Raw genomic sequence first — 20932 nt, forward strand, 5'->3', positions numbered from 1 at the left:
TCCTGCGGGGTCCTTCTCCCAGGGCTGAAGAGGTGCCCCTGGCAGGATCCCGCTGTTGGAGGAGGTCCTTGCACAGCGCAAAGAATAGGACGTCCTGGATTTTACCCGGTGAAGGCAGCAGGGGGGTCTTGGTCCGTGGTTCCCGGACTCCTCCCAACGTCGAGGAAGACGCCAGTACGGGCCCAGTAAGGGCCCAGAGTCTGCGCCAGGGACCGACGTGGGGACATGAAAGGCCTGGGCGCAAGAAACGGCTGGAGAGGGAAGCGTTACGTGGGACAGGCAGGGCCCGACCGGGGGCGCAAGGATCCGATAAGAGCGGACTTTCCGTCTTGCTCGGTCGCCTTCCCCCGAGGACCCGACTCCGGAGACTTTTCTGACCGATGGTTCCCCGCACCTGGCATCCAGCGTTCGCAGCAAAACGAGACACGCGCCCCGCTCCAGAGCCCCGCGGCCGGGTACCCACACGCCCACTTCCTCTGGAACGCAGTATTCGCTCGCACCTCTTTCCGCAGAGGTCCGGTGACCCAGAGATGAGCTCCGCTCCTGCGCCGAGCCTGCGTCGCAGAGTAAGCGCCAGTAGGGACGGTATCGGCTCTCCCAGAAGCCTAACTGCGCGCGCTCCAGGCCCCTCCGCGACTCCTCCCCGAGTCCCCGCCCCTTCCCCGAGTCCCCGCCACTTCCCGAGTCCCCGCCCCTTTCCCGCCTCCCCAAGTGCCTGCCCCCAACCAGCCTCACGGGCACCCCACCGAGTAGAGACTGGACAAGAGCGGCTCTGAACATAACTCCGACTTTGGAGGCTTTTTTTCTAGAAGGATCACCTCTTCCCACCCTGGCTCCTCGCTGGACTCTGGAGGACCAGAAAAAATGTTCTCTTGCTATAGCGGTGTTTTGAGACGAGGGAGGGGCCTGGGGGAGCCTGACGCCAGAGAACCCCGTATGCAGTGACAGAGAATCAGAACAGGGCGCTAAGGAATCTCACCTCTTCCCCCGTCATCCTCTCATTAATGCCCAGGACGATGCCTGCAGCTCGCTTCTAATCCTGGAAACTGGTAAAGACAGCTGAAATTTGGGTCCAACCTATAAAGGGCCCCACCCCCAGAAGCTCTAGTTGGTGTTCCTGGTAAACAAAAACAAAAACAAATTCGGTTCTGGTTTCTGGAAGTTTCTCTTCCAGTCCTCTCCTACAATCAAAGGGAATTATTCATATGAAACTTGCAGAAAAGCTGCAGTTTTCAAGAAACAACATGGTATGTGTGTGCGCTTCATAAATCTGGTAGGATGATCAGAATCACAGCCAACTCTTGCCCTAATTGGGACTAGAGCAGAAAAAGAGGAAAGGAAAAGAATGCAAAAATTAGATTCGCCCAGCTAAAGCCTCTCTCCATCATTAAAAGGGGTTCTTTACCCAACTGCACTGTGTAGGGATGTGGAGAGTTTTCCCCACACCATCAAGCAATTCTTGGACACCTGCTGGGTGTCCTACAATTCAACTCCGTGCTAATAGTATCTACTGGGAGATAGCATCAGATCCCAGAGGTTAAGGGCTCAGTCCCACAAGAATGACCTCCCCTACCCAGCTTCAGATGCCAATCACAAGTCCAGGTGGTTACCTATACTTCTGACGGACTGGCTATAAATCAGAGATTCCCACACCCCCGCTTTGGGTTCAATTAATTTGCTAGGGCAGCTCACAGGACTCAGGAAACCTGCTCTGGTTTATTACAAAAGGCTATTAAAGAATATGAATCAACAGCCAGATGGAGAGATACATAGGGTGAGGTCTCAAACAAAGGCGCTTCTATCCTTGTGGAATTTGGGGCCCCATGTGGTGGCATGTGAAAGCATTTTGGTTGCCCAACCTGGAAGCTCTCTGAATCTTTTTGGGATTTTATGGAGGCTTCATTACCTAGGCAGTATTGATTAGATCATTGGCCATTGCTGATTGAACTCAACCTCTAGCCCTTCTCCCTTCTCTGGGGGTTGGGGCGGGGTTGGGGGAGACTGAATGTTCTTATCACGTGGTTGGTCACCTCATTAACATAAACTCAGGTATGGCTGAAAGAAGTTTTTATAAACATCAAGACATCTTTTTTGTTCTCATTGCTTAGGAAATTCCAAGGGTTTTCGGAGCTCTGTGCCAGAAACAGGGACAAAGACCACGTTTATATTTCTTATTATAAATCACAACCACAATCATCCACTGGTAACCCTGGACAAATTATTTACCATTTCTAAGCCTCTGTTAACTCATTTGTGAAGTAACAGTACCTGTCTCATTGGGAAGATTAAATACATTCAAAGATCTTAGCACAGCCAGAGAGTCATGGAGATGCACTGTCCAGGGCGCCCTTCAAGGATTTGCTGCCCAGCTGCAGGGAGTGCGGTCAACAGCCTCCCAGCCAGCTGTCAGCTCCTTCTAGGCTGCCCCAGCTGCAGAGAGCCACCAAGCTGAGGTCAGGCCCTTGCCAGGAGTACCTGATGACTGAGGGAGAAGGGTAGGGATGGATAAAGGCCTAGCTGTTTCTGCTTGATACGGGACATTCATGGACAATACTTGCTCTAGAATTTTCCACCAGTGTGACCAAGAGTTTAGGGGGCCTGCATTGTAGATTGAGCTCTTCTCCCTAATAGTGCTTCTTCCTCTTTTCCTTCACAGGTGGTGACCCTGATACCCCAAACTCTGTCTCCAGGCCTGCTTCTGAAGAGCCCAACCTGTAGTGTCCAGCAGACAGTAAGCACCCAATAAATGTTAGCCACTGTTCATTTTTTTTTATTATTGCATTAAAATAGGAACCAGAGTCCAAGATTGGGCATTCTCCTCCCAACCCATCCAACCCCCGCTCTACAAATTCCTAGTGCTATACTAATCCTTCATTGTGCTGATACCTTGGAATTACCCTTTGCTACAGACTGAACGTTTGTGTCTTCCCCAAATTCATATGTTGAAATCCTAACCCCCAATGTAATGGTATTAGGAGGTAAGGCCTTTGGGGGGCAGTAATCAGGCCGTTAGGGTAGAGCCCTCATGAACGGGATTAGTGCCCTTATAAAGGAGATGCCAGACAGCTCCCTTGCCCTCTTTCCATCATGTGAGGATATGACAAGGGGGCCATTTCCAACCCAGAAGAGGGCTGGCCCTCACCAGAACCAGACCATGCTGGCACTCTGATATCCGACTTCCAGCCTCCAGAACTATAAGAAGTAAATTGCTGTTGCTTGTAAGTCACTCAGTCTATGGCATTTTGTTATAGCAGCCTGCACTGACTAAGACACCCTTCCTCTGACTTTAAGTTCCTGAAAGGCGGGGCCCCAAACTAAAGCTTCCTTCTTTCCTCCTCTGATCTGTTAGCTCACATGTAATAGGCACATCACTTGAGTTTGTGTTTTGTTTTTAAATTTTATTTATTTATTTATTTGGTTGCGCCGGTCTTAGTTGCAGCAGGCGGGCTCCTTAGTTGCGGCTCACCGGCTCCTTAGTTGTGGCATGTGAACCCTCAGTTGCGGCATGCCCGCGGGATCTAGTTCCCTGACCAGGGATCGAACCCAGGCCCCCTGCATTGGAAGCGTGGAGTCTTAACCACTGCACCACCAGGCAAGTCCCTTGAGTTTGTTAATTTTTAACTTTCCTGGGTTGAGAACTACAGCATGGTACTTCTGTGTGGCTGAATTCTTTTCCAACACGTATAATCTAAATACATTTCTGTTATTATCCTAGGCTAGCCCATTATTAAAGCAGGCCTACATTCATTACACTGTGCAGAGGGATGGGAATCCACTAGCTGAGGCCTGATCCGCCCTGCAGTTCACAACATGCTTTGGGGGTATCATGTCACCTAATCACAGCACTGGTTATCTCACAAGGGCCCTAAGTCTGGCTCCTTCAGGAAGTATAAGGCAGCCCAGAGCTGCAAGTTTTTTCTGCACAGTTGATGTGCCTGCTATAGAATACCAGTCAAGAAAGATTACCGTTATGGTGCATATCAGCAAAGGAACAGTGTGAAGACTGTCCTGGTTTCCCTAAAAACCTGGAAACTGGCCAGCCAGTTAGGAGGTGGCTTTCTACACACAGAAGTCTGTGTAATCACAGCACTGACAGCCAGAGGAAGCTGAGCTGCCAGCTCAAAGCACTGACACACCCGACTACCACCCACCCACCACCGACCACGGGAAGTGGCGTACTTTGGAGTTATATGGTTTTTGAGAGCCTGCCTTAAGAGGAGCCTGGTGTACCGAGAGACTACCAACGCGGAAGACAGCAGTCCTAAGTTCCCCTGTGAACTCTGTGCCTTGGGCAAGTCACCAAAGCTTCCGTGTCTTCATCTGTGAAACGGAGGCTTTGCCACCAGTTGCTGAGACTCCTTCCAGCTCTCATGCTCGGGTGTCTATTGTTTCTGTGCAGGAGGAGGAAAGGAACCACACTTTCCCCAAAGAGTAGCTGCAACTTGAGTAAAATGAGACGTTGGCGGAGAAAACAGTGAAATACTTCAAAAGAAAAGAGAGTTGCCAAACTCCCCCGTCAACCCCAAAGCCAGGTTGCTTTTGGATTCCTGTGCGTGAGCAGCTCTGTCAGTGGCCTCGCCCTTCTGAACAGCTTTGGTAGCTCTCTCTCTTTCCCGATGGCCTTGATGACAGTGCCAGCAGACTGAACCAGAATATCCTGACCTCTTCCCGGGGTCTGCTCAACCTTGGACACTCTCTCTGCCCTTCGGGCAGGCAGTGATAATCACAGCAGTTTCACCCTTCCTGGGCCCTCTCACAACAGGGTGCCCGACCTCGGAGCCCACGCGGCCGCAGGGCTCTGGCTAAGAGCCGCTTTCTCGGAGTCCCAGCAGACTCTGAGGCTGAGCCCGTCCCCTTCCTCCCACCCCCACCTGCCCTCCGCACACCACATTCATGTCCCCAGCGGGCAGGGACTGGGGACTCTCCAGCCACCTTTCCAGGCTTGGCTTTGCTGTGGCACTGCCCTGACTCCCGTCACGAGGCAGCAAGGATTCAAGAGAAGGGAGAAGCAGACTGCTCAGAAGGACCCTAAGACCATCAGAATTTCCAGGTCACCTTGTCTGTCTGCGTCTCTTTATGAATGAGAAACGAGAGGCCCCGTGTTTCCAAAGCCACTAGTTAGTGGCGGAGTTGAGAATTGGAACCAAGTTTCCTGACCCACATCAGGACCAGTCCCTACCTGATTAGCTACATTTTCTCTCCCTACTTGATCTCAGTGGAATTAAGGATATATGATATTCTAAAACTTGTAGATTGCTTGACATGATTTAAAAAACCCAAGGAAGTATTCAAGGGAAATGAGAGCTTGGCCGTTGTCTCTTCAATGAAGCCCTCCCCGAGCCCTTAACTTGAAATAGTTGCTCCCCGAATGTCCTCGCTGTGTATCTGGACCCCATAGGGAACTTCACTCCCGATAGGACAGCATCTGAACCTGATTCATCTGGGCCTGATCTCTCTCCACATAGAAGAAAACTCACCAGCTCCCTTATTAAACCGAGTCAACTCCTTCAAGAGGAGAGAATCCTGAGGCCAGACCCAGGCCCCCCACGGGAATCCAATGCCGAAAATGCAGCCACCACCAGACGGCGGCTCGTCCTACTCTGATCCAAGCCCAGCCTCAACCTCTTTATTTCCTGTTGCACAGCAAAGAACCAGGAGGAAACATTGAAGCAAGGACTCCTTATCAGCTCAGGTCAGCGAGAGAAAGAGTAACAGGAGAGCAGATAAGAGGCTCCTAGTCCAGGCACTTACACTTTTGGGGGCGGAGAGGGTTCCCTACTACATCCCCCCTCCCCCTGCCGCCCCACCCCCCCCCCCCGCGCCTATCTCCACTCTGTTCTGTTCAAACCGTCTCTGCCCCTGGCTCCTCTAGACGTCTTCCTGGTTGGTTCACCTGCTAACGTACCAAGTGCTGCGGCAGATCTTCTAGCCTGTTCTAGCTCTGCTCGCAGGCTCAAAACCTGTCTCCCGCCATGGACGGCAAACCCCACGCGTGTAACAGGCGCTGAGTAAATACTGGTGCCAGACTAAAATATGGTACGATCACACTGGCTGAGGAAAGTGGGTCATCTAGAGGGAAGAGGGAAAGGAAAAGAGTAAGGAAAATGATGACACATTCTTAAACAAAAGAGGCCATTTAATAACAGCATAGGCGTGAGAGCCATCAGGTAGGCTGACCACTTTCCCAGCAGCTTTGGACTCCCGCTAGGAAACCGGTCAGCCTTCTCCTGGTGGCGTCAGTGAAAGAACCCGTGTGTGTATGCTGGAGGTGAGGGTGGGGATGCAGGAAGGAACAAGGCACTTTATACAACCTAAGAAAGAGACGAGGACGAGGCGCTCAGGGTTTTTCTTTTAATTATTTACCAGATAAAAAAAGAAAAAATAGTGATTGTTTCTCTTCACCCCCAACATTTCAGTTTCCCAAGGCCGAGTGGGAGAGAAACTTGTTGAACAGTGATTTGTGCTCCTGGCCTGGAGCAAATTCCTCTCCTCTGTTCTCCGTCACCCTAAGCAGGAGGGGCAGGGCCGAGGGCCAGGCAGGCGTCTGGGACTGTGCAGCAGAGCGGCAGTGTGGCTGCTGTCTTTCTTCTCCCTGGGGCCAGCGCACTCAGGCCCTCTCCTGCCTGACCCCTCCGCCATCCTCCCCGACTCGTCAAAGGAAGTAGAGGACGGGCCTTCAGGAGGTGGGGCCAGGCGCAGCGCAGGACCGGGGAAGCACACAGCAGACGTTGCCGAGGCCACTGTCTTCTGCTTCTATTGCACATCCTGGCTCAGATCCCCTGCCCCGAGTGGTGGGCTACAACGAATCTGAAATTCAAATGACCTGCTGTTGTCTGCCAGGCTCAAGAAGGGGAGGTGTGCTGTTGCGTGGCTTCTTCTGATTTATGTATTTAAGTTAATATTTAATTCATTCACCACGGGGGCAAGGCAAAGATGATACCTTTTTAAGAAAGCATATGGGGTTTGGACACCCGGGGCTCTGTAGTCACCTGGGCTTCTCCTCGTCAAGTTCAAAAGACCAAGAGTAACCATTTCTCCAGTCAGCAGATCTTCTTTTGCATAAGATGGAAGAGGCGGCAGTGGCCACCAACCCCACAAGGCCCCTCTCCAACCGTCACGACTCTTGAGCCACTCAGGGGTTACCTCTCTTTCTGAACACCTGGAGAATCTGAACCCCAGGGGAGAACCTTTCACACTGTGTGTTTCTCCATAACGTGGCAGCTGTTGGATTCTCCTTCTTCTCGCCACCGATGGAAACAGAGAGGGGCGGCGAAGGGCTGTGTAACGGACCTACTGACAGAATAAACTCCTCTAAACACAGTGAGGGTGGGGGACGAGGACAGATTTTGATTTGGCAAAGCTGCACGAATCTTTCACCTTCGCTGGCTGGAACAAAGCTGGTGGGGGAAGACAAACCTAACTGAGCCCGTGGCAGGAGCCGCAGGCTATGAAAGATGACAGGGCAAACACAGAACTGTATAAACTGTGGCACTATAAAGATGAGAATGCAGGGCCATGAGCCCAGCTGGGAGCACGCCTCGCGGGCACGCTTCCAGAAATTCTATCTGTCCCGTAGTAAGTGGTAGCATCCAGATACATCAGAGTGGTTGTCCTTCCTCCTCTTTCCAACACATTCCAAGAGTTTCTCGTTTAAATAACTATGTACACACACACAAGCCTGGTCTCTTTTTGACACGAGGGTCCTTCACTTGAGGGTCCTACAATGGCTTTATAGAGTCGGTTCCAATTGTCTTTTTGGAGATTTACTGCTTGGGACCAAACCTGCAAGGAGAAGAAATGCCTGAACTCTGTACCAGGTAAGTCTTTGAGATGAAAGCATCCCAGTGTTTAAGGGACCAAGTCTGAATAATGAGCCCACAACTCCCTCACCTGACTTCGGTACCCTGGCAGATTGGGCAATGGGGGTGGGACACGTTAACCTCGAGCCTCGCTACTGTCAGCCAGAGGACCACAAGCCCACCAGCAGCCCTGGGAATACAGCTCCGTACCTCCCTCTGATAAGGACAGTTTCTCAAGTTCAGCTTCAAGTTCAGCGTCCGAGATCCTAGGGTTAGGCACACTGTTGGTATAAAACGTCTCCTGGGGGTTGTCGGGCAGATCCGAAGGTTCTTTGGTGGTGTCCTGAAGGAGGATGTCCAATTCCTTCTCCAGTTCCTCACTGTCAAAGTCTGGAAAGAAAAGACGACATAAGGACACATAAAGCCCAGGGAGGAAACGCATTGCTGAGTCAAGGATTGAGGACTGCAAACCCAGCTCGGCTTTACAAAAGATGCCCAGGCCTCCTTGAAGGTTTATTAAAAAAATCGTGTGAGTTGGGAGGCAGAGGACACCTTCAAGCAGATATGCCTTTTCCATACACAGAGCCAAGTCATCAAGGAGGTGTATTTTGCTAACACCATGGAATGGACCCTGCTTCTCCTTGCCCTTGAAGAGGCCTAGGGAGTAAGGGACGCCAGAGCACCAAGGGGTCGTTAGCACAGCCTATCAAGGAGGAAATGCCAATTCCTTCTCCTTACTCCTGTGGAGAAGCCCCAGAGAGAGGGGAGGGTGGGCCAGCCCTGCCTGCACCAAAAAGAGCAGATCCACGGCCAAACCTATCACAGCACAAGGAGCTGAAGTCATCTTAGAGAGGAAAGAAGACGGAATCACCATGTCAACTCACCTAAGCCATTGGTTACCCCACCAGCCAGAGTCTGAGAAACTTCGTCCTGGGTGTCACACAGCTGTAAGAGAAAAGCACAACGCCTTGAACTCTGAATGGTCTTTGGGTCTCAGTGTTCAGGGTTACAAAGTAATGCTGCCCCATTGGAGAATCAAGGAAAGCGTCCTCAAGTTCACAGGGTAAACAGTCTGGGAAAGAAGGAAGTACGACGAAGTCACTCCTGTCCTCAGGAACTGCCTTGTGTACGTGTGTCCTCCCACCCCCTCCTGTACCTCTTGGATCTGATCCACAAGGCTCTCTGCCTTCTCCACCGTGACATCCTTCATGGAGAGTTTCAGTGCTCCTACCCCGGCCTGATACGCATTGAAAACCTAAAGAGAAGGCAAAGTTATCAGTGCAGATAAAGAGCACTGGGCAAAATACAGACAATATTGTTTCATCTCCAAAAGAAAGCTCTGTGGTTTTTTTCCCCCACCCATGCATGATTCACCCCATGTCCACTGAGGCCAAAACTGGCCAATGGGAGAGGCAAAGGCAGTCCCAAGCATATCCTGAAAGAACCCAGGCCTCCTCCAAACAGCAAAGCCACAGCGGAGGGGATGAGCCGCGGACACCGCAGAGACCAGCCAAGCACTGGGGCAGAGGGGCAGTGGCTACCATCTGATCTGTCTGCGAGGCATAGATCCGGTCCAGGATGCCTTGAACAGTGTCCAGCTTGGCATGCAGGGCTTCGATGCGCTTCTCCGTCCGCTGCTTGGCCTTGAGAGACCTCAGGGCCTGGGGGGGGCGGGGTGTGGAGACATGGTCATGGTCAGGGTCAGACCGGGCAGGCAAAAGGGCTAGAGGAAGAGAGCCCTTCCCAGATGATAAGACCACCCCAGGTTTGTAAAACAAGCTGTGGTGTCTGGGCCACCCGCAGACTGTTCCCCTCGAGAAGGTCACTCCCTGAACTGGGGCTCCTCTCGCTGTGGGCACAGGTACACAGCTGTGGGGGGGAAGACAGAGAACTCACCAGCTGCTTCTTTCCTGCTCGGCATGCCCGGCGGGCTTCTTCTTTATACCTACAAACAAAGGGACAGCTCAAGATGACGAGGCCCGAGGACGCGGGTGGCAGGGTCCTCAAGTGTCCCCAAGAGCAGCACTTTTAGTGAAGGTACTTTCAAATCTGAAGATCAAATTCATTCCACCCAATGGCCAGAAAAACGATGCCCAACAGCCCACTGCCAAACCCCTGCAGCAAGCTGAGATGCGGGCTGGGCGGGTCTGCCCCTGGGAAAGGCAAAGGACCAAGGAAAAGCTGTTTCAACCCACAGCGGGGGCGGGGCGGGTGGGGGGGCGGTGTGCAAACATGCTGACGAGGCACCCTGAAGACAAATTCCCATCCTGGGAGCCAGGAGGTAGGGAATGACTTCCTAACGCCACCAATGACGCTGGCCTTCCCACAACATGGGGTCTCTCCCACTGTAAGAAGGAGTGAACAAGCACATTCTAATTCCATGCCTACATACCCTACGTTTTGGAGAAGTGGTAATGTGCCTTTAGCAGGGACGCCTTGCATAGTCATTGGAGGGGAAGAGCAGAGGTCCCTCAGCGAGACCCCTGGAAGGCAGAGACCTGTCTCCTTCACTACTTTATCCCCAAGTCCCCAAGACAAGGCCTAGCTCAATAAACACTGGCTAAACGGATACTGGCACGGAAGAGCATAAACACAGCGTTAAAAGCTATACTCTTTGGGGGAGGAATTCATTTTTCTCTCCTTTGTGATAGTCTGTGCCTTCCATGATGGCTGCACTGAACAGTCAGTACTTTCACAATTAGTAAAATAAATAAATAAATAAGTAACCTTTTTTTTTTTTAAGCGCCCACGGACGCCAGCTCTAAGGGCCAGGGTGGAGGTCAGGGGTGCTCAGCTCAGGGGGAGTTACCTCTCTGCTTCCTGGGATAAGGACTCCACCTTGCGCGACAGCAGCTGTTCGCTCTGCATGAGCTGGTAAACCCCGACATCTACGTCGTTGACAGGAGAGACCTTGGCATGTGGGCCCCGGGCAAACTTCACAATCTGAGGGACAGGGACAAATTACTGCCGCCCCGACCCCAAATGCTGAGAAATCACCAGGCAGGGATGCCGGCGGGCATGTCAGTACACACTGAACAAGTGCTCGGTGAGGCAGGGAAGGAACAGCGAGTTTCCATACCTTCTCCCCATTCTGCTCAAGGACGGTGACTCGCTTCTCTTTCTGCAGCTGCAGCAACACCAAGTAGAAGGTCCTCTCGTCCAGACAGGAGCCCGCACAGAGGGTGCTCAGCTCCGACAGGGCCACCACGGGGTGCGAGGAGAGAGGGGAGTTCTGATACAGACGATACACCTCCTCAGCCTTCTCCTGCGGGGAAAGTGAAAGGTGCTTGCGGGCCCTGATCGCTGCCCACAGAACCCAGAGAGCCCTGACCCCGTGCTTCAGATCCACGATCACACAAGGCAAGAGCAGGGGAGCTCCGACCCTGTCTTCAGCTTTGGAAAAGGAAAAAGGATTTGTGTTTTTTAAACCTCGGAGGAAAGTCTGGGGAACACGGATAAAATGAGGTACGTAATATATTGGGAGCCAGATGTGTGCTTGCCCTTCCAGCTAGGACTTCATGTCTCTGCAGCTCCCTGGCCTGTGATCCCCCAAGGGGAGAATGAGGTGGTGTGGTGGGGTGCAATGGCCAGGAATGAGAGCCAAGGCCTGGTGGTTGGCCTAGCCTGTGTGACCCTGGACCAGTCAGTTTCACTGGTCCTCAGCATCCCACTCACCAACTGGAGAAGGTGGATGAGATGATACTTAAAATTCCCTGCCAATCCTGGTCTCTCCATTTTTTTTTTTTTTTTTTTTTTGTGATACGCGGGCCTCTCACTGCTGTGGCCTCTCCCGTCACGGAGCACAGGCTCCGGACGCGCAGGCCCAGCGGCCATGGCTCACGGGCCCAGCCGCTCCGCGGCACGCGGGATCCTCCCGGACCAGGGCACGAACCTGCGTCCCCTGCATCGGCAGGCGGACTCCCAACCACTGCACCACCAGGGAAGCCCCTGGTCTCTCCATTTTTATGCCAAATGGCAATCCTGCAAACCGGAAAATTATTGAGTCTATAAAGAGTCTTATGTGACAAATGGGTGGGATAGGATTTTTGTGAGAAGTCTAAGAAAAACAATGCCACTGTCTTCCTCTTTCATGGAAATTACTCTCTCAGTCTCCTGTAAACAAGAAATATTTACCGAAGTATGCACAGAATGCTATGAAAATACAGGGAAGGAATACCAAAGGAGTTCAGCAATTGCTCAGAAAAAAAAAAGATTGTTGAGCAGAATCCTGTAGGGTGAATAAGTCATTAGGTGAAGTCGGTGGGAAGGGCATCGTGGGAAGAGGGACGGTCACGAGTCCCTCAACGGCAGGGAGTCTGAGTCCAGTGTGGTGTTTATGGATGCGGGTGGGAAGGGCTGAGACAGCAGAAGCCCTTCTACCTCACACAAAGTGTAATGTATCTTCTATGCTGTCCTTTACTCTGCAGATGGTGGGTAGTCCCTGAAGGGAAGGCCATGGCTAGATTAACAGAGATGTAGCTGACAAAGGGGAAAGGATGGATTGTAGGAGTTAGGCTCAGAGGCAGGGAGACCACTGATACAAGAGAATACGAGGGACTGAACAGGGCAATGGGAATAGGGACAAAGAGGGAGGGATTCAAGCAAAAGTTAAAAGAAAAAACTGGCAGTCCATGGTAACTGGGTCTGGGGGGAAAGGCAAAAGAGGAATCTGGGATGACTCCTGGGTTCTGGCTTGAGTGACTGGGTGGATTAACAAGAATTCAGGAGGAAAAGCATACTTTTAAAGGCAAGACAAAACATTCCGTTTTGGACATGTTGGTTTGGGATGCTTGAGATTGTACAGGAGATAACTGGATATAAAATTCTGAAGCTCTGGGCTTCCCTGGTGGCGCAGTGGTTGAGAGTCCGCCTGCCGATGCAGGGGACACGGGTTCGTGCCCCGGTCCGGGAAGATCCCACGTGCCGTGAAGCGGCTGTGCCCATGAGCCATGGCCGCTGAGGCTGCGCGTCCGGAGCCTGTGCTCTGCAACGGGAGAGGCCACGGCAGTGAGAGGCCCGCGTACCGAAAATAAATAAATAAATAAATAAATAAATCGAAGGAGATGCCAGGACAGGAGATATATTAATCTGAAAGTCCTCAGCATATAGAAGGTAATTAAAATCGCAAGTATAAGTGAGTTACCCAAGAAAATGCAGATAGCAAAGTAATAAGCTGAAGGAAGACCAACATTCAAAACGTTCGGGAGATGAAGGAACTCACAAAAGCGATCCAGAAACTGCTTGGGGAGAACCAAGGAGAGCCTGCACTGTAGTGACAACAAGGTCAAGGTAACGAAAAAGTTTAAGGAGTGAGTGGTCAACAGTATCCAAGGCAGCAGAGGGGTCTGATAAGACAGAAACTAGAGCTTTCATTAGATCTGACTGTGCTGTCAGATAAAAACATTTACTACAAAGCTACTGTAATAAGAATGGTGTGCTGTCCACACACACACACATTAATGGTACACAACAGTAACAAAAGATGTTAAGACAACTGGCTACTCATTTAGAAGAAAACAGCTTTTCTCTACCACATATACAAAACTACATACCGAATTATTAAAACTTAAATTGAGAAAATGAAAGTATAAAATACTTTGAAGAAAATATTTAAAAACTCTGATAACCTTGAAGTAGAGGATGCCTTCCTAAGCATGAGCAGAAGTTCAAGAGCCATGAAGGAAAATTTGAGAACTCTGACTGTAGAAATATAAAAACGTTTATATAGTAAAAGACATCATGGGCTTCCCTGGTGGTGCAGTGGTTGAGAGTCCGCCTGCCGATGCAGGGGACGCGGGTTCGTGCCCTGGTCCGGGAAGATCCCACATGCCGCGGAGCGGCTGGGCCCGTGAGCCATGGCTGCTGAGCCTGCGCGTCCGGAGCCTGTGCTCTGCAACGGGCGAGGCCACAACAGTGAGAGGCCCGTGTACCGCAAAAGAAAAAAAAAAAAAGACATCATAAATAAAAATGAAAAGCAAACAAGAGACTGGGAAACAATATTAACATCCCTAATACTAAATATATTATGTATCTATCTATCCCTAATAAAGAACTCCTACAAATTAATATAAAAGACAAAGAATCCAAAATAAAAAACAGGCAAAGGATATAAAGAGGCAATTCACAGAAAGGAATATGTAAATGGCCAGTAGATAGGTGAAAAGATGCTCAAATCACCAATAGGAAGTATCATTTTTGTTCATCAAATTGGCAAAATTTGAAAGATTGCTGTTATCCAGTGCTGGCAAGGATGTGAAGAGACTGGACACTTCAATGCAATCTTCGTCAAAGTGTAAATTTACACAAACTTTTGAAAAGCAATTTGGCAATTTCTGTTAAAATTTAAAATGTACACATGCACTTCTAGAAATCAATTCCATAAAAATAAAAGTAGAAGTACATACGTGTAGGCACGAGGCTGTCAAAGAAGTATCTTTGTGCAGTAGGGAGAAATTGGAATGACTCAAATATCCATTTGGTAACTATTGCATAAATTGTGGCGTGTTTATAGATTATTCCACAGCCATCCGAAAGAATGAAGTAGATCCATATTGTGTAGGGACCTGGAAGGATGCTCATGATATACTAAGGTGAAAAATAAAAAAAAGGAGGGTGCAGACCAATAGGTGAAAGCAGATTCCATTTCTGGAAAAAAAATGGAGTCTATGTATATACATATGTATGTATGTGTATATTCATTTATTTACTTAACTAATATTTACTGACTCTCTACTAGGTACCAGGCACTGTTCCCAGAGCCCATGGAACTTCTCCTTCTGGTAGGGGAGACAGCTTATATAGTAGATAAGTAAACAAGTAAATAAGATTTCCAGGAAGTATTAAATGCAAACAAGAAGATACAATGGAAAGTAATATAATAGGCTCAATAAGAAAAGATGTGTGTGTTTTTACAGACACAAGCAGGAAGGGAATGGACCCAAAGACATGGAAATGGGATGAATAGAAAGGAAATTTTAATTTCTTTCTTTAAATTTTTAAATAGCAAAATCTATGGGCAATTTTTACTTTTTGGTATTTTTTTCAAATAAAATTAAAAGTTGCTGGCTGCTTTCTGTGTTTAGACTTGGGAAAACCAATTTACCGCAGAAACAGGCTTTTTTGTTTTATAAAAATATCCAGATAAGACCCTTTATTTTCACACATGAAAACAAGTCTCTAACCCAGGAGAAAACCATATCTTTGAAGTCACCATATATTTGATAGCAGATGTCACCGAAAGGGAATAAGTGTTAAGTGTTCTATTTAGTGACGTAAGCTGGGTATGGATTCAACAGTCCATGCCCCTGAAGAGCTAAATTTATTTTTCTACCTAAATAGGATTAGACTACTTTGCTGTCAGAAATTATTGTTGGTCCTTAGAAGATCTATGTAATTCCACTCCCACCCCCATCTCTGCGTTTGCTCTCAAAAGACTGAGTCTAAAATCACATCTATGGGGATAAATGGATCTACCTCTCTTTGCTCCAGACTGGAGAACACCGGAGGTAAAAGACCGCAAGGAGGGATGGAGGTGGCCCAGAGCCACCTAAAACACCCCACGGTTTCTGTGGGGTCTTGGCTGAGCCCCGGAGGTCCTGGAGGTCAGGGCCCTGGGAGGGGAGGGGGTACAGCGCAAAGGGGGAGAGGTGTTCCCCTGAAGAAAATGCATGCTGTTCAGTCAAAACTCCCGGGGGACAGAGAGAGCTGGTAGATTTTGGAGACCTGCTCCCCAGGCTGAAGGGTGGTGCTGGGGGGTGTCTGTGGAGGTGAGGAGAAACTGGAGGTTCTCATGGGGTGGGGGCGGGGGATTCCGACCTGGGTCCAGCAGTGTGGAAGCCTCCAGGGCTATGCAAGGGCCCTGAGGTTGGGCTTGGTCTGTGAGTTTCAAAAATAACCACTGTCTCCGAGTCTACTTCTGCCACCTGGTGTTTAGTCAACTTTATAAACACACACACGCACACACTTAAGGTTGCTATAACCTCGCCCACAGCAGTTGGGTGGAACGATGGGGGTGAAGCAGGTCTGCCCTGGGTTAAAGGGTGTGTGGAGGTGAGGACGTGGGGACAACAAAGCTTGGCTGAGAAGGAGAGGCAGAGCAGTGACTAGGAGGGGCCCCAGGTCCCACAAGGAGTCATCCTGAGATGGGAAAACCAGAGTGGATTTAGAGGCTGAAGAAGGAGAGCACCGACAGACAGGGCAAAGGAATATACAGATCTGGAGGGTCCCAGATGCCACAAAGGGTAGGGACAGACTCGCGAGCACACGTGGAACACAGGAAGGACACTTCATCCTCTGAGCCTGGGGAGAAAGCAGGGCTCAGAGGAAGTCAAACTGGAGGTGGGAGGACAGACAGCTGAAGGCACGACTAAGGGGATTCTACCTTCTCAGTGCAGTGACTGCAGAGAATGCAAGGCGTGTGGGAGGGCCGGGGGGGGACAAGAACACTGGGCTGCCGAGTGGCTCCCAGGGCCCTCCTAAAGCTGGGGACCTTGAAAGGGGCCCCAGGCTTGGTGATACAGCGATTTTCTCTGGCAGGGATGGTGGACCATGGGGCTGATCTAAGGTGGCTGATTTGCTGGTGTCTCTGGTGTGGCCCGAAAGCTGCAGAGGCTCCCGAGGGTGTTGATAAGGTAAGCAGTCAAGCAACAGCTGCATGCTCTGGGCTGCGGACGGAAGGCAGGCCAGGAGGAAGCGGAGTGACCAGGAGAGTATGAAGGGATCAAGGGCCTGGTGGCTTCTTTCATGGAGGTAAGTAAGTACCAAAAGGAGGACATCTGAGCCCAGTTCGCTGATTTAGGGGAGGGCAAAGCTGAAAGTCTAAGGTCCTCAGAAAGAAATTTTTGTACATAAACCACAGAAGGCAAAGCATTTTCTAAACTTTGGTTTATCAACCCCTACAAGTACGGAAAAGAATCAACTGTGTGTTAACTGACAATTCCTAGACACAGGCTCACCCTTGAAATGTACAGGTCCAACTAACAACAAAAGACTACGAAGTACAGCGAAAGGGAGGTTAGATAAACTCAGTTATCAACTCTGTCACCGTGTAAAAAAGATCCGTTCTTTTTCTAACCATTCACCCAAGCAACCCAAGGAACGTGGAGGGTCCTGCCACCACTCCAGATGACACCCAGACCTCTTGCTTCTGAGTACCCACCTTAAGAAGCTCCAAGGCCACGAGCACCTCCTCGGCAGGAACCTTATTATCCCCTAGCATATTGGAAAGAGTCCACTTGAGGGGCTTCAGCAGGAAGACTCCGACCCCCCAGGAGATCCAGCTGCTGTCTACACTGGCCATGAAGTCTGACTCCCGCTGCAGCTCCCCTCGACTGCAGGCAAAGAAAGAAAAAGACATGTAGTAAGGCTTACTGCAATGTCCCCACCTCCCTCCTTACCCCCAGAGAGGAATTTGGTCATCATCATAAACACCATTTACCGGGCACCTACTCCGTGCCGGCTACTGTGAGCGGTACTGTTTACGCTCCAGCTCTAAGCCTCACAATTTTCTGCGAGAAAAAATTGAGGGACTGAGAAGATGACAGAGGCCAAAGCTAAACTATGATTTGGCTCCAAAATGCAAGCTCTCCACTAAGACTACAGAGAGGCACAGGAGGCCACACAGCCTATGTTGAGACTTCCCGTTACAAACGGAGCTCAAAACGATAAAATGAAAACAACAATAACGGATTAATGTCAAGAGCAAGACCTGAGGAAGAATACAAAGACGTTCAGAGAAAGGGTTTTCTGCTATTCCTAGGCTTGGGTGGAGATAAGACATAGGCATTTCATGGTACTAGTGTTAAGTAGCTAAATTTACTGAATGCTTCCCCTGGGCCAGTCGCTATGCTAAGGGCTACATAAGGAGTATCTCTTCAAATACAATAAATCTAAGTACAATTATCATCACATTTGATAACTGGCCAGACTCAGGCTTAGGGAGGGGCATATAATTTTTCCTCTGTCACATAATTTTGCACGTGACAGAGCGAAGATTTGCACCCAGGCCATCTGGCCCTCAGGCAAAGCTGTTATCTACTCTGCTATGCTGCTTCTATGGAAAAATATCTCCCTGAGAAATTCTTCAGGTCCCAGACCCCATCAAGCCCCAAGGGGCATCAGTGCAGCGCCAGCAGTCAGGAGAGGAGAAATCGAGGTACTAAAGGTCTCTGGGTGGGAAGTGGCAGAGGATGGTCCTGTTGTAATAAGGAAGCCCCGACTCTTCCTGCCCCTCACGGACTTTTTCAGCTACTGTCTCCCCACGTTGGGCATGAACTCAAACTGTCCACAGCACACTTTCCCAGAAAGGTGAAGTTCCAGAAATGGCTTGCCCTATCAATGTCAGCCAAGGGAAGGGGGCTGGGGAGAAGGGAGATCTCTTAACCAGGAAGAGCAGAGAGCTGAAAGCAACATATCAAAGTTGACTTTCGTCTTCAGTCACGGAGGGAGTCACTGTGCTAGCGAGGCTGCTCTGGGTATGACATATACAACGTGAAGTGCAAATGCTTTAGAATCAGAAGACCCCGGGGTCCAGCCCCGGCATGGCCTCTATCCAGCTGTGTAACCCCCAGCAAGTCGCTCGACCTCTCTGTGGCTCAGCTTCCTCTTCTGAGGATAATTCTACCACCTCACCCACAGGACTGCTGAGGGAGCCAGACGGTGTATGCATAATGCCTGCACGCTGCGAAGTGCAGTACGTCTGTTTCATGTGCATGCTACCGCCTCAGGAACCTCCAAAACCCTGCACCTGTCGCACAGGTAGCACCTACAGGACCTTCTCGGGTCACCAAGAGAGGCCAGACACATGACCTGTGGCGGGGATGGGGTGGAGGCTGCTGGCAAGACCCGTACAGGCCTCTTCCCCACCACTACCTTCTTAGCTCTGCCCTTCCTTAGTTCAATAAATCCTGTCTCACAGACCTTCTGTTCCGGGGTTATTCAAATGTGGAAGCCCCTACGAAATAACTACATAACGGGATTCCAGTCCAGACAAATCACTGTCACCTCCGCCAGGCGGGCTTCCTCTCTTACCGTCTGGATCTCATCTAATCTCTCCCTCTGAGGGGCTATCCTGGCCCCTCAATCTCCCCCCATACCCCGCCTCCCTCTCCCTCCAAACACCCCTAACCCGGCCTCCTTCTTCGCCCAGTGAGCAAACACAGACGGCTCCTGGAGGCCAGACCCCGGGCTGGTCGCGGTGCGCTCCGGAGAACGACCTGGGTCCCTGCCCGCGGGGAGCCGCCCCACCCCTGGAACGGGCCCGCCCTCACCGCAGCAGGTCCTGCAGCACGGTGGCCAGCCCCAGCGGGACGCTGCCCTTGCGCTGAAAGGCCTCCTGCAAGTCCCGCAGACGCAGGCGCACCACCCCCTGGCGGCGGCTGTGGCTCAGCACCAACGGCGCCCAGAAGCCCATCTTGCTGTCCCAGTCGGTGCTGTTCACTTCGCGGCTCCTTTTGAAAGCGGAGAACAGGAAGGACATGCGCTCCTCATCCTCCTCCCATTCGGGGGGCAGTAGGCCCGCCGGGTCACCCCCGGCCGGGGCCTCGGCCTCCCGCTCCGGGGACCACATTGGAACCCCAGGCCAGCCGAGGCTCCGAACACAGCCCTGGCCCTGGTCCCCTTCCGCCCTGGTTCCTTCCCGGCTTCCGTTCCTGGGCCGCCTCCTCCTCTGTCATTACGTCACCGCCGCGTGAAATAAGTCCCTGCCTCCTCACAGCGCATGCGTTTCTCTACCGGCTTGCGCCAGGAGGCGGGATGATGACTCTATTTTCCGAGAAACTCAGAGCGCTTGCGCCGACCCCTCCTCCCGCAGCCTTTGTGCGGAAAGGAGGACGTAGAGCTAGCGCGGCGGGAAAGTACGTGTCGTGACCCCTCGGTAATCGTGGAGTTTGGCGTGGTGTTGTATAGAGGCAAACGATTACGCTCAGACTTGCGGTGGTTTCAGGTAGTAGGACTGGAGGGTCCCGCTAAGGGGCGCCAAAGGCACCAGGATCGCTCGCGTGGATCACCGTTTAGTGCTCCTCGACCAGGTGTTCTTACTTCGGACGTATAATTTAAACTTCCAAGTTAGCTTCCGTTTATGGTAATATCAGCGGATGAACGAAACTGTTGGTCACGCAAGCTCTGTGACAGTATATACGCCGAATTACAGGGATATATATATAAGGTTCTACTTGCTCCCCACCTTCTGGAGTGTCCCTCTGTTTCCTTCTCAGAATCAATATCCTATGGATCCCTTAAGATCCAGCTCAATTCTGATCGTCCTTGAAGGACTTCCCTGGCGGTCCAGTGGTTAAGACTCCGCGATTCCACTGCAGGGGGCATGGGTTCCATCCCTGGTGAGGGAACTAAGATCCCACATACCACGCGGCGCCCCCCCCACCCCAATCTTCCTTGGAACCGTTCCCGACTGTCCTGATGATCTCTTTCCTGGACTGAACAATTTAGCATTTACTAATCTGTGTCCTGATGTTTAAGCAATGGCTTAAATATCTACCACGCATAGTGGTTCCGTAGAAATATTTCATAAACTGAAAGGTGAGTAACTTCACTCTTGCCCTTCTAATATCTTAGGATCTTGTTCGAGTCTCACAAAAAAAATCTCATGAGCAAGAAACACGTCCAGTGTGTTAAGAATAAATTGGTTTTCTTTTTAACTGAACCACTTAAAAGGCGAAAGGAGACCGCCGCACGCATACTGGCTCTCGGGACTGCGGGGCGGCGAGGCTGCGCGCTCTTCTCGGAGCCGCTCGCTGCAGGACCGAGTCCGGTGCCCCGGCCCGAGCCTGCGAAACCGCCGCCGCCCCGCGACGACCACCGCCGCCCCTGCCCTGCCGCCGCCGCCTCGGGACCAGCTGTATGATTAGGCCACAGTCTTCAATGAGTGGACATATTCCTCAGTTCTGTGGTGTTCTTGGTCACACGTTTATGGAGTTTCTGAAGGGCAGTGGAGATTACTGCCAGGCACAGCACGACCTCTATGCAGACAAGTGAACTATAGAAATTCATTATACTCCACAAAGATGCCCCCATAAGAGTGGTTAGAAACAGTGATTATTTAATGTCTGTCTATAAATCTCATTTTGTGCTGTTATGGAACACCTCCATTTTGAAAATCTGCATTGTACAGAAGCACA

General features: G+C 50.8%; 1 protein-coding gene across 1 annotated transcript; it reads right to left on the reverse strand.

Annotated features, from left to right (window-relative positions):
• Positions 1–6337: 6337 nt before the first annotated feature.
• Positions 6338–19443, reverse strand: CHMP7 (charged multivesicular body protein 7). Its single transcript, XM_022595049.3, has 10 exons — positions 19067–19443; positions 16957–17128; positions 10879–11064; positions 10609–10742; positions 9696–9744; positions 9341–9460; positions 8956–9054; positions 8684–8744; positions 8010–8189; positions 6338–7782 (listed from the first exon to the last, which is right to left on the reverse strand). The coding sequence occupies exons 1-10, from the start codon at positions 19363–19365 to the stop codon at positions 7730–7732; spliced, it is 1353 nt and encodes a 450-aa protein (XP_022450757.1). The 5' UTR covers positions 19366–19443; the 3' UTR covers positions 6338–7729.
• Between the last annotated feature and the right edge of the window lie 1489 nt (positions 19444–20932).

Source organism: Delphinapterus leucas, chromosome 6, assembly GCF_059928025.1.
Source record: "Delphinapterus leucas isolate spDelLeu-1000000601 "Yukka" chromosome 6, BTC_Dleu_Yukka2, whole genome shotgun sequence".
NCBI lineage: Eukaryota > Metazoa > Chordata > Mammalia > Artiodactyla > Monodontidae > Delphinapterus > Delphinapterus leucas.